Source organism: Scyliorhinus canicula, chromosome 1 (assembly GCF_902713615.1).
Source record: "Scyliorhinus canicula chromosome 1, sScyCan1.1, whole genome shotgun sequence".
Lineage (NCBI taxonomy): Eukaryota > Metazoa > Chordata > Chondrichthyes > Carcharhiniformes > Scyliorhinidae > Scyliorhinus > Scyliorhinus canicula.
In genome coordinates this window covers 189,672,331-189,684,773 of record NC_052146.1, presented here as the reverse complement: position 1 = coordinate 189,684,773, position 12,443 = coordinate 189,672,331, and the positions used below count along the sequence as shown (strand labels likewise).

The following is a 12,443-nucleotide window of genomic DNA, read 5'->3' as shown; positions in this document are numbered from 1 at the left end:
GCAGGAGTCATTAAGCCCTTTGAACCCACTCCACTATTCAATGAAATCATGGCTGATCTACTTCAACACCATTTTCTTGCACTATACTTTGATGTTTTTAATATGTAAAAATCTATCAACCTCTGTCTTAAACGTACCCAATGACTGAGTCTCCATAGCCCTCTGGGGTAGAGAATTCCAAAGATTCACCATCCTCTGAGTGAAGAGGGTTCTGCTCATCTCAGTCCTAAATTACCTGGTCCTTATTGTGAGCCGGTGACCACTGATTCTAACCCCTCTCCAGCCAGGGGAAACATCCTTCCTGGATCTACCCTGCTGAGCCCTACCGGACCTTTGTATTTTTGAATGAATTCTCCTCTCATTCTCCTGAACTCCAAATAGAGGCGCAGAAGAGTTAACATTTCTTCATTGGGCAATCACTCAATTCCAGGATTTAGTTTGATGAATCATTGTTCCACTCGATCAATGACAGGTAAATCTTTCCTCAGATACAGAGACCAACTCTGTCCACAATACTCCAGGTATGGTGTCACAAAGGCTCTATACATTTGCAACAAGATATTTCTACTCCTATATTTAAATCCTCTTGTAATAAGGCTGATTTACCATTTGTCTTCTTAATTGTTTGCTATACCTGTGTGTTAGCTTTCCGTGACTCCTGATCAGGGACACTGAAGTCCCTTTCAGTACAACACTCCAGCCTCTTACCATTTCAGATTCGATGTAATATTTGCCTCTGAACTCTCGACAATAAATAGGAACATAACGGTCAACAGGGAAGGTCACTGTTAACCAGACAGAGCAGTCAATAAACACACAGTTGATAATCTCATTTATATTCATGAGGAAGTATAGACCATAGAAAATGGGAAACGGTAAGTAATAGTAGGTATGTATCAGATCATCACATTGAAAGTAATAACCAGTACATCCGCCAGAGGATTGGGAAGCCTTTAAAAGCGAGCAGAGGACAACTAAAAAATCAATAAGGGGGAGAAGATGAAATATGAGTGCAAGCTAGCTGGAAGTATAAAGGAAGCTAGGAAAAGTTTTTTTCAATATATTAAAGGTAAGAGAGAGGCAAAAAATAGACATTGGACCACTGGAAAATATGGCTGGAGAAGTAATTAATAGGAAACAAAAAAAATGGCTGACAAACTGAATAGTTACTTTGCACCAGTCTTCACGGTGGAAGACACCAGTGGGATGCCAGAGCTCCAGGAGAACCAGGGGGCAGAGGTGTGTGCCATGACCATTACTAAGGAGGAGGTTCTGGGGAAACTGAAAGGTCTAAATGTGGATATATCACCTGGACCGGATGGTCTAGAACATAGAACATACAGTGCATAAGGAGGCCACTTGGCCCATCGAGTCCGCACCCACCCACCCAAACCCTCACCTCCACCCTATCCCCATAACCCAATAACCCCTCTTAACCTTTTTTGGTCACTAAGGGCACTTCATCATGACCAATCCACCTAACCTGCACGTCTTTGGACTGTGGGAGAAACCGGAGAACCCGTAGGAAACCAACGCAGACACGGGGAGAACATGCCGACTCCACACAGACAGTGACCCAGCGGGGAATCGAACCTGGGACCCTGCCGCTGTGAAGTCACAGTGCTATCCACTTGTGCTACTATACTGCTCTTTGCTACTGTGCTGCCCTTATATCCCAGGGTTATAAAAGAGATAGCCGAGGAGATTGTGGCAGCATTGGTGGTGATCATTCAGGAATCACTGGAGGCAGGAAGGGTCCCATGTGACTGGAAAGTAACTAATGTAATGCCACTGTTTAGGAAGGGTGGGAGCAGAAGATGGTAAATTATAGGCTGGTTAGCCTGACTTCGGTCAGTGGTAAGATTTTAGAATTCATTATTAAAGATGAGATCGAGGACTATTTGGGGAACTGCATGGTAAAATAGGACTGAGTAAGCATGGCTTCGTCAAGGGAGTTCATGTCTGACTAATCTGTTAGAGTTGTTTGAGGAAGTAACAAGGAAGTCAGACAAAGGAGAACCAGTGGTCGTGATTTATTTAGATTTCCAGAAGGCCTTTGACAAGGTGCCGCATAGGAGACTGTTAAATAAGTTTAGAGCCCATGGTGTTCAGGGTAACATCCTGTCATGGATAGAGGGTTGGCTGACTGGCAGAAGGCAGAGAGTGGGGATAAAGGGTATCATTTTCAAGATGGCAACCGGTGACTAGTTGTGTGCCTCAGGGGTCAGTGCTGGGACCACATCTTTTACAATGTACATTAATGATCTGGAGGAAGGAACTGAAGGCATGGTTGCTAAGTTTGCAGATGATACAAAGATCTGATGGTCAGGTACTATTGAGGAAGCAGGCAGGCTTCAGAAGGACTTGGACAGGCTAGGAGAGTGGACAAAGAAGTGCCAGATGGAATACAATATGGAAAAGTGTGAGGTTATGCAATTTGGAAGGAGGAATGGAGGCATATCATAGTCATATCATAAAATTTACAGTGCAGAAGGAGGCCATTCGGCCCATCGAGTCTGCACCGGCTCTTGGAAAGAGCACCCTACCCAAGGTCAACACCTCCACCCAATCCCCATAACCCAGTAACCCCACCCAACACTAAGGGCAATTTTGGACACTAAGGGCAATTTAGCATGACCAATCCACCTAACCTGCACATCTTTGGACTGAGGGAGGAAACCGGAGCACCCGGAGGAAACCCACGCACACACGGGGAGGATGTGCAGACTCCGCACAGACAGTGACCCAAGCCGAAATTGAATCTGGGACCCTGGAGCTGTGAAGCAATTGTGCTTTTCACAATGCTACCGTGGTGTCCTAGTCTACTGGCATAGACTATGTGAAGATGCTGAGGAAATCATAAGCACAAATGGACTTGGGAGTCCTTGTTCACAATTCTCTTATGGTTAACGTGCACGTTCAGTCGGCAGTTAGGAAGGCAAATGCAATGTTGGCATTCATGTCGAGAGGGCGAGAATACAAGACCAAGGATGTACTTCTGAGGCTATATAAGGCTCTGGTCAGACCCCATTTGGAATATTGTGAGCAGTTTTGGGCCCCGTATCTAAGGAAGGATGTGCAGATCTTGGAAAGGGTCCAGAGGAGGTTCGCAAGAATGATCCCTCGAATGAACAGCTTGTCGTATGAGGAACGATTGAGGACTATGGGTCTGTAACTCGTTGAAGTTTGGAAGGATGAGGGGGAATCTTATTGACACTTACAGGATACTGCGAGGCCTGGATAGAGTGGACGTGGAGAGAATGTTTCCACTTGTTGGAAAAACTAGAAGCAGAGGACACAATCTGAGACTAAAGGGACGATCCTTTAAAACAGAGATGAGGAGGAGTTTCTTCAGCCGGTGGGGGGGGGGGGGGGGGGGGGGGGGGGGGGGGGGGGGGGGGTGAATCTGTGGAACACTTTGCCGCAGAAGGCTGTGGAGGCCAAATCACTGAGTGTCTTTAAGACAAAGATAGATAGGTTTTTGATCAATAAAGGGAGCAGGGGTTAGGAGGCGAAGGCAGGAGAATGGTGATGAGAAAAATGTCAGCCATGATTCCAATGGCGGAGCAGACTCGATCGACCGAGTGGCCTAATTTTGCTCCTATGTCTTATGGTCTTATGGTCATGCTGTCCACTAGGTAAAGGGTGATCCTTTTGGATAGACCACAGCCTCCTCAGAACAGCAGCACAATTGTCAGCGAATTAGCTGAAGAGAAAAGAGAAAAATCTGCAAATTAATTATATAGAATTACTCTGAAATTGTAGCTCAGACTCAGGTCATTTGGCCCAAAAGTTTTGTGTTTTTAATAATGTTCCACGAGGACCTCTATCCATCTAGTTCATATCAGCGTTTCAAGATACCTTTCTGTTCCTTTGTTCCTCATGTATTTCTGTTTTTCCTACCAAAATGCATAGCTTCACATTTCTTCCAAGTTTCTGCCCACTCACATAGCCTCTCCAAATCCCCTTGAAATATTTTTTCATCCTCCTCACATCTCACACTTCCACCTCACTTTGTGTCGTCTGCAAACTTAGAAATATTACATTTAACCCCCCACGTTCCAATCACTGATATAGCTTGTGAATAACTGGGGCCCAAGCACTGATCCTTGTGGGACCCCAGCAGAAAACATGACTGATGGAGAATTCCTCACATGGTGCCTCAGATTTGAGGTGAACAAAGTCTTTTGTGGAACAGAAACATGGTTGTATTTGATGTCAATTTTTCTGAATATCTATATTGCTTCAGAGCTCAATTACATTCAATAGCACTTTCTTCTTTTGATAAATAAAATGTCCAATTATTAGTCTATAATATTGAGAAGGGTGGATATTTCTTGTATTAATATGTTCAGCGCCATGTTCAATTGGAAACATTTGGCTTCAATCTTCCTGCATAAGTAAGAAAGATATTGCCTAATCGCGATTAAAATTAATTGAGCTGTTTGTTCACAAGTTCCAATCCCTCTGCACCTAATTGAGTCAGAGGTGGATTAGTTGCTTTATATAAGGAGCTGTCACTAAAGACGAGCGTCGTTTCTTCAATCGTTGTCACTGATTGATGTTGTCTCCTCTCTCTCAAAATGGAACTCTCAACAATCGACCAGGCAGCTTTCATTTATTACCATTTTCTTGCAATCTTCGGATTTCCCGGTAAGAAGCTGAAGCTGGTTGTTTTTGCTCTCGTTAATCATTCTTTAACTCTGGTTATGCTCCTGATGTATCTCCCACCTACAGAACCTCAGCCTTTGTCTGCATGCTGAACCCAGATTCAGGTATTCCTTCAACACTCAGAATGTTCTGCTCTTTGTTAAATTTATCTCCTTCCAGAAAATATTCTGGGATACAGTAAATGAGGAATTTCAGACACAAAATGGGCTACATGTTTACTGCTTGGGAAGGATGGGTGTATCCAGACCTATCATTCCCAAAACTCTCCACCACTGGGGCTTTTCCTTGTCTCACATCTGGCTCTGTTGTGTTCTCATGAGAAAGATTGGTTACTCTGATTCGTCAGCAAGTGGCATCAATTCCCCAGACCACAGTCCCAGTGTACTCCGGCTTAAAAGAGAGATTTGCTTTGTCTAATCTGTGCAATGTTGTTACACTTGTGCATATATTGTGTTTGTCAGGGAGACAAATCTCATGAAGTACATGAGTGTGAAAGGAATAGAAGGATCTGTTAATAAGATGGCATAGAGTCGGGTGGATAGAAGTGGTTGTGGGACATTCATTGAGGCACAGAATTGATGGACTGAATTGATTCTCTGCTGTTATTTCCATGTAATGCTCTCTAATTATTCTGGTGATTTTGCTCTTCTCATTGTAGCTAATTTCCTGACAATTGTGCTCCTGTCCCGAGGAGGCTGTGGTCTATCTAAAGGGATCACTCTTTACCTGGTGGGTATGACAACCACGGACCTGCTGGTCATTATTTTCAATGTGATAATCTATTACCTACTTTGTTACTACTTTCCATTTTCACCTCTGGACTACACTTCCATATATAGTATCAATGAGGTTATCAACTATATGCTTATTGACTGCTCTGTTTGGCTGACGGTGGCTTTCACTGTTGATCGTTTTGTCCTCATTTGTTGTCAAGAACTCAGAGAGAAGTATTGCAGGGAGAAAACTGCAGCTGTGGTTCTAGTGACCGTGTGTGTTGTGTCCTTCTTCAAAAACATTCCCCTATATTTTGCTTATGAACCTGTCTCTATAATTAACAATGTGGAGTGGGGAGCTCATTTCAAACCAACTTACTTCACTTTGCCAGGATGGGTCACTTATGACTGGCTTAGCACAGTTTTAAACCCCTTGTTGCCGTACTTTCTGATTATATTTCTCAATGCTCTGACTGTTAGTCACATTCTGATGGCTAATCGAACCCGCTTAGCACTGCATGGTCAACACAACAGCAAGAACAGCGATGATCCAGAGATGAAGAGCCGAAGGAAATCCATCATTTTACTCTTCTCCATTTCTGGTACTTTCATCGTGCTGTGGATGCCTTATGTTGTATTTTTCCTCATTTCCAGAATTACAGGCAGCCTTTATGATCCAGATCAATACTCGGATCCCTTACATATCGCAGACTACATCGGAGATATGTTCCAACTGCTGAGCTCCTGTACAAACACGTGTGTTTATGCGCTGGCCCAGACTAAATTCAGAGAGAAGTTGAGAAATGCAATCATGTATCCAATTTTGGCTATTATTAGGTCTGCGAAATAAGGCAGCTCATCATTTGTTGTCTCTATTGAATTCTTTCCTTGAAAATGGATCCTTATTTTAATTGTTATCCTCGGCTGTGATGTTGTACGAAGTAAGTAATGGCATGATGGGAAAACTGGTCAATTACTTGGTACAATGTAAGAAAAGCTGACTTTGCATGACCTAAAGCCTGAATAAGATCAGAGAAGGTCAAAGTGTTTCGAAATGCCTGAGCTCTGAAAATTCTGATAAGACTAACTCGTCATAACCCAAGGCAGTCTAAATACGGCAAGATAAGGTCAGGAAGGAACAAGTCTCCTCCGACTTTTAAATATTCCATCCAAGGACAAAATAATGGTCTGAGTGATGAGACAAAGAGTCCTGGAAGGTCAGCAAGGTGACACCTGTTTTATGATATTGCGTATGTTTGTACTTCTGATCTAACTCCTGACCAAGCTGTAGTCAAGTAATCCTGATTCTGATAATGTATAAATACTGAGCTAATTTTCTGTGAAAGCACGAACTTGAGTAGGAATCAGCAGTGACACTCGCTGCTCTCCGACCTGAACTTTCAGCCAAAACTGCATGCAGTCTGTTCAGAAATAAAGTCTTGTTATTTTTTCACAACGAGCGTTGTTGAATCTTTCTACCACAGTCCAGAAGCGGGAAAAATATTGACTTCTACATTTGGCGCTGCGAAGCAAAAACCAATACCCTGAGTGAATTCCGTGGGGGACTGAAGAAGTGATCGAGCCACGACCCAGAGGGGAGAGACGGACGCCGGCACAAGGTATGATTCACCTTGGTCTCTCTCTCTCTCTCGGATCTGTGGTGCGACCCCTCGTCCCTGACAGAGGAAACTAACAGGTGATGGTTCTCGAATCTAAATTTGACTGTGAGTAGAGTGTTTAGGGTCAGGGACCTGATTGTGGTTAACCTTAGGTCAGGGACCTCCTGCTCTTGTTTTCAAATCCAGATCAGGGCTATACAGGTTTACCTTGGGTCAGGGACCCGATTGTGGTTCGCCTCAGGTCAGGGACCTCTTGATCTCGTTTTCAATCCGGATCAGGTTTAGACAGACTTAAGTTTGGGTCAGGGACACTGTGAGTTGATTTTGCATAAAGGACTTTTTGTGTGAAACATTTTTTGCCAGAGGCATAGTATACTGAGAGATGGGACAAACTTTAGACAAGACTGGGGGCAATTCTCCTCTGTTCTTTATGTGTTCAGAAACCCCTTCTCAAGAATGTAATTTCTGTAGATTATCAGCTGCTCTAAACAATAAATTAGGTAATGATATTTGACCACTAGGTGGCACTTGGAACTTTGACAACTGCATTGCTGCAGAAAAAGCGATTTGGGAAAAAAAACGGGGCCTTCAAATGGAAAGCTTTAATTTCAGAATGGAATAAACAGTCCACTAAACGCCACGAGCAATCACTCTTGATGAGTTGGAGGGATAACGCCCACAGAAAAGGGATTGATGAGTGTGTGGACGGTAAAGTAAAAAATTGGGAAACTTTAAAATTGGAATGTGAGCTTTGGGATAGAAAACATTGAAACACTAAACAACAATTGGGCAATAAGAGACCTCCTCTCACTAGGCAAGTAGGGCTAGCCCATCGGGTTAAACAAAAGGAGGATCTGGCATGCCGATGTTTCCCTTTTCAGGCGACACTGAGGAAGAGGAGGAGTTTACCCCTAGACCTTCCCTGCACTCCCCGCTCCGTCAATGCAACCGCCCCAAGTCCAGCCTCCCCCTTGTGATGTTGTGCAAGATATTTTTATTGTACTGACACGGGAGAACAGCCCTAGCCACATTGCCTCCTTGCTGCCAGGCTCATAACACACAGGGAATTGTCATACATCCGTTCTCCATACATTATAAACCTTCTCTATGGAAGACATGATAATTTACTAAAAGGTGCTGATCAAAAGATCAACAAGGAGGGAATTGTGGAAAGGAAGTTAATGAGTAACCAATTTTGAAGCATGCTGGGAATATTGACTATATTTTAACACTGCTTTTGAGCGAAAGTTAAGTGGGTCAGATAATGTAAACTAAAAACGGCTTAATATGTTGTACTGGCCTTGTTATGATAATAAGTTGTTCTTCCGAAGGGCAACAAAATGCGTACTCGAATTGTTTTTAAACCAAGGGCAAAACATTCATATTTCCTCTTGCGTATGTTCCCAAGCTTTATCTCTTCAAAGTTGTTTAGTTCACACTATATCAGTTTAAAATAAATAAAATGCCTTCTACAGTGCCTTTACGAATAAAAGTAATTGAATATGAATAAGTTTTTAGATTACGTGAAAAGACGTAAATGGCAGCATGCCAAGGTCTGCGCCCCTTAGATTCTGCAGGAGACATTAACTATTTCAGCAGACCATTTCTGAATTGACAAAACAAAAATATACGTCTCTACGTATAGCTAAGGCTGATAACATCAATCATTGGAAATTGACTTAAATGTGTGCTATTCATAGCCCCCTCCCAGGAAGGATGTACCGCAACTCGCGATACCTGACCCTATTAGGCAGACAGACACTACAAATTAGGAGCGGTAATACATCGCATTAATAATGGAATGTTAATAGAAGTGGCTCAAATACGAGCTCACCAGCTGCAAAATGTAATAACATCTGAGCCTGCGGCCGATCTCTCTGTGCCTGTGTTCTATGCTGACAGCTGAACGTTAACCCTTACAGTACCACTCTTAAAAAAAAACACGCCCCCAAGTTGATGAACCTGGAGGCGATTAGAGCATCCCCTGGGCCCCAGCCCAGGCGCACACGGGCAGCCTCCTGTGCCTGTCTCAGCCCCATGTCCTGCCCATCCTCACCCTCCCCCACAGCCCCCTTGGTGGGTGAGGCCTGTGAGATGGCAACCCTGTCCTGGGCCTCGGCTGACGCCGGCACAGAGTTCCCCAAGCCTTGAACATGTTGATCCATATCCAAAACCTTCACCCCAAGGCCTCTACTGCGGACACCCGTACGGTATTGGACTGGGTGTCATTCATGGTCGACACCACCTCCTGCTGCTGCACCCGGCTGGACTCCTTCAACTGAACCTGCAGCTACTGGATACTCATCAACAACCCCTCATGTAGCGGCTGCATCTCCACAATCGTTGGGACTGTCCATTCCAGAATCCTGAAACCCATCTGGATGGCAGCTAGTCCCTGGGGTCGACCTGCCTTCCGACTCTCCAGCCCCTCAGGAGTTCCTACCTCCACCAGATACCGGAGCATCTATGTGGTACACACCAGAGAGGGAGCCACTTCACTAAGCTGCCCAACCAAGGTGAGTGTCTCTGGGATGGTGGAGAGTGGTGGAGACAGCTGTGATGGGGAATCAGTGTCAACATTGGAATCCAGCTCCGGGGTGTCCTGAGATGCGGGTCAATGGCTCCAGTCTGTGTTGGTGTCGTCCTTGTCACTGGTCAACATCTGGGGCTCTGACTGTAGCTGTGACACTGACTGGGGTCAGGGGACACGAGAAGGGTCCGCCCCATCACTAAAAGCTCCTGAAAAATACAAGACAAGACTCATGATTACATCGCGGGCTAGGGAGGGGGGGGGGAGTGGGGTGATGAGGGGGAGTTAGAGATTAGGGTGTGTTGGGGAGGGGCTGGGGTGTGTGGGGGCTTGACACACGTGATATGGGGACCCGCAACTCACTATCTCGCCCGATTCAACCTCCATCCCGTGACTGCCCTTTCTTCGGGCCTGCTGACCACATCCAGTGCCATCTGGTGTGCTGCGTGGAGGGGCCGCGGGGTCCGGTGAGTCCTTTCCAGTCTTCACCCTCTCCTAGCGTTTGTGAGCTGCCTTCTTCTGGGAAAGTGGGGGACACAGAAAAGCCAGAGTGTCAGACAGTCCAATGCATGCAGCCCAGGGGGTTGGTAACTGGTGGCTTCAGTGGCCAAGGCACCCGGCCATGGCAGCTGTTATGGGTACTGGCACGTTGTGCAGGATGGAGTTTTGTAAGCCCTCTGGGTTGGTGGGGTATGGTTATGGCTATGTGGCACGGGGGTTGGTGCAGGTGCGTCACAGGTTTTGCTATTGCAGAACGAATCCTGCCCCGGCCAAAACACGTCTCGGGAACGGAGAACCCAACCGACTGAATCTATCTAAAGAGCTGTCATGATGAAAGTACAGAAGTGCAAAAAGGAACTGTCAAAAGAAAATGTCAAGAAAAAACTGCCAGAATATATTGAATAAAACAAATGTAAAGCTGTGAAGGCCTTTAAAACACCTGCACTTTAAATATTTTTTTTAAGAAACTGTGAAAATTGTTCAAAAAGAGGGGTCCACTCATTCTTTTTATGAGTGGTTATGAATGAATCAGTGGGGATGGCGCATGGGTGAGGGTGGCATGGTAGCTCAGTTGTTAGCACTGTTCCTCACAGCACCAGGGACCAGCATTGGAAGACTGTCTGTGCGGAGTTTGTAAATTCTACCCATGTCTGTGTCGGTCTCCTCCAGGTGCTCCAGTTTCCTCTCACAAGACAACAATGTGCAGTTTAGGTGGCTTGGCCATGCTAAATTGCCCCTTAGTGTCCAAAGATATGCAGGTTATGTGGGTTTATGGGGAGTGGGTCAAGGTAGGGGGCTCTTTCACAGGCTCGTAGCAGACTAGATGGGCCAAATGGCCTCCTCCCACACTGTAGGGATTATGTTGTAGTTTTGTTACTCACAACGATCAGTGTTTTGATAAAAGGCCCATTTTCTCATCCTCACTCTGACATCAACTTTGTCTGTGTTGCAGAGGAATTAATCTCACACATCAATCATCTGGTTTTCATTCAGAATAATCACCACAACAACAGCCTGTTTTGGTCATGTGACAGGGCTGTTTCAGCTTCATCTATTCAGCTCGCAAAGTACATTCAGGACACTTGTCAAAACCCATTATATTTTGACCATTTAGCTATGGAACAATTAACACAACATTAGCATGAGGAGCTTCACTAGCTCTGCCTTTGTCCAGAGTTTGCTGATGCAGGCGTCTCATCTACTAGTCCTTTGTGTTGGCTTGGCTGGAATGTTTGGAGAATGTAAGGAGTGTCAGATTCCAGGCGTTTAATGAATTAATCTTCGTCCATTTTCAAACTGCTCAGAAACATTTGGAACTAGCCTCATGTGATAGCTGCGCCCATATTATCAGTCCAGTCATTTGTCCCATTGTCCAGAAAAAAGAATTCGGACAAGAGAATATGGAATAGAACAACATTTATTTTCAATTATTATTTCTTCTTGCCTTTTTGAAATGACACCATGATTGTATTAGGGAGGTGACGAGCGTACTGAACATAAGGAGACACTGGACACGATTCGATGAGGCCTGTTGGGGCAGGAAACAGAGTGCGAGGGCCGGGGGCAGAGCCTCAGCCAATTCAAAGATACAAAGAATAGCACAGGAACAGCCCTCCATGTCGACGCCTGTCATGATGCCTCTCTAAACAAAAACCTTCTGCACTTCCAGCTCTGGTGAAATGCCTGTAGATAATAACACATGTGCTCAGAAATGGGACCTCCCACCAGCAGGTGGCCAGTGTTGATGTACGCCTACTTGTGACAATAAAGATTATTATCATTAATATTACCAGTTTCAGATTTGTAGAAAATCCTCAAAGCTTGGCAGCGTGCTCTCTAGAGATGTGACTATTGATGACGATATCAGTTCACGCATCTAGAAAGCAAGTTCTGCCTATGGCGGATTCCATGATCATATCTGACAATAGCATTAGGCTGAAGACTACATTCTAACTGTACCACACCATTGCCCTTACCACCCTGCTGTAGGCCACAGAATCCTGGGTCTGCAATAGGTGCCACATCTAAACTCTGGAACGCTTCCAGCAAAGACACCTGAGGCCCATCCTGAGAATCAGATGGCAGGAACCCTGATTGGGATGGGCTTAACAGCATGCAGACTATCCTCCAGAAATTTCAACTGAGATGGGCAGGCCTTCTCTCCAGCATGGATAAGCACAGAATCCCCAATCAGATAGAACATAAAACATAGAACAGTACAGCACAGTACTGTCCCTTCAGCCCACAACATTGTGCCGACCATTTATCCTAATCTAAGATCAACCTAACCTATACCCCTTCAATCTACTGCTGTCCATGTGCCTATCCAAGAGTCCTAAAATGTCCCTTATGACTTTGACTCCACCACCTCTGCTGGCTGTGCTTTCCACACACCCACCACTCTCTGTG

General features: G+C 45.0%; 1 protein-coding gene across 3 annotated transcripts; it reads left to right on the top strand.

The window, feature by feature from the left end:
• The first annotated feature begins 4,497 nt into the window (after window positions 1–4,497).
• LOC119970411 (probable G-protein coupled receptor 139) lies at window positions 4,498–11,820 on the top strand. Of its 3 annotated transcripts, none has more exons than XR_005461612.1 (3): window positions 4,498–4,653; window positions 5,330–5,400; window positions 11,509–11,820. XR_005461612.1 is itself a non-coding variant. In XM_038805000.1 (3 exons), exons 1-3 carry the CDS (start codon window positions 4,584–4,586, stop codon window positions 6,959–6,961), a joined length of 234 nt encoding a protein of 77 aa, XP_038660928.1. In that variant the 5' UTR covers window positions 4,498–4,583; the 3' UTR covers window positions 6,962–8,436. The 3 variants fall into 3 exon arrangements, 2 of the variants coding, with proteins under 2 accessions (XP_038660928.1, XP_038660920.1); XM_038805000.1 differs by lacking the exon at window positions 11,509–11,820 and adding an exon at window positions 6,869–8,436; XM_038804992.1 differs by lacking the exon at window positions 11,509–11,820 and having other exon boundaries at window positions 5,330–6,840.
• The last annotated feature ends 623 nt before the right edge of the window (window positions 11,821–12,443 follow it).

Excerpts from the sequence above, each read along its gene's own strand:
- LOC119970411 (XM_038804992.1), top strand. The coding sequence starts at position 4,584 with ATGGAACTCTCAACAATCGACCAGGCAGCTTTCATTTATTACCATTTT. Across the intron at positions 4,654-5,329 it reads TGCAATCTTCGGATTTCCCG|CTAATTTCCTGACAATTGTG; the intron begins GTAAGAAGCTGA and ends TTCTCATTGTAG.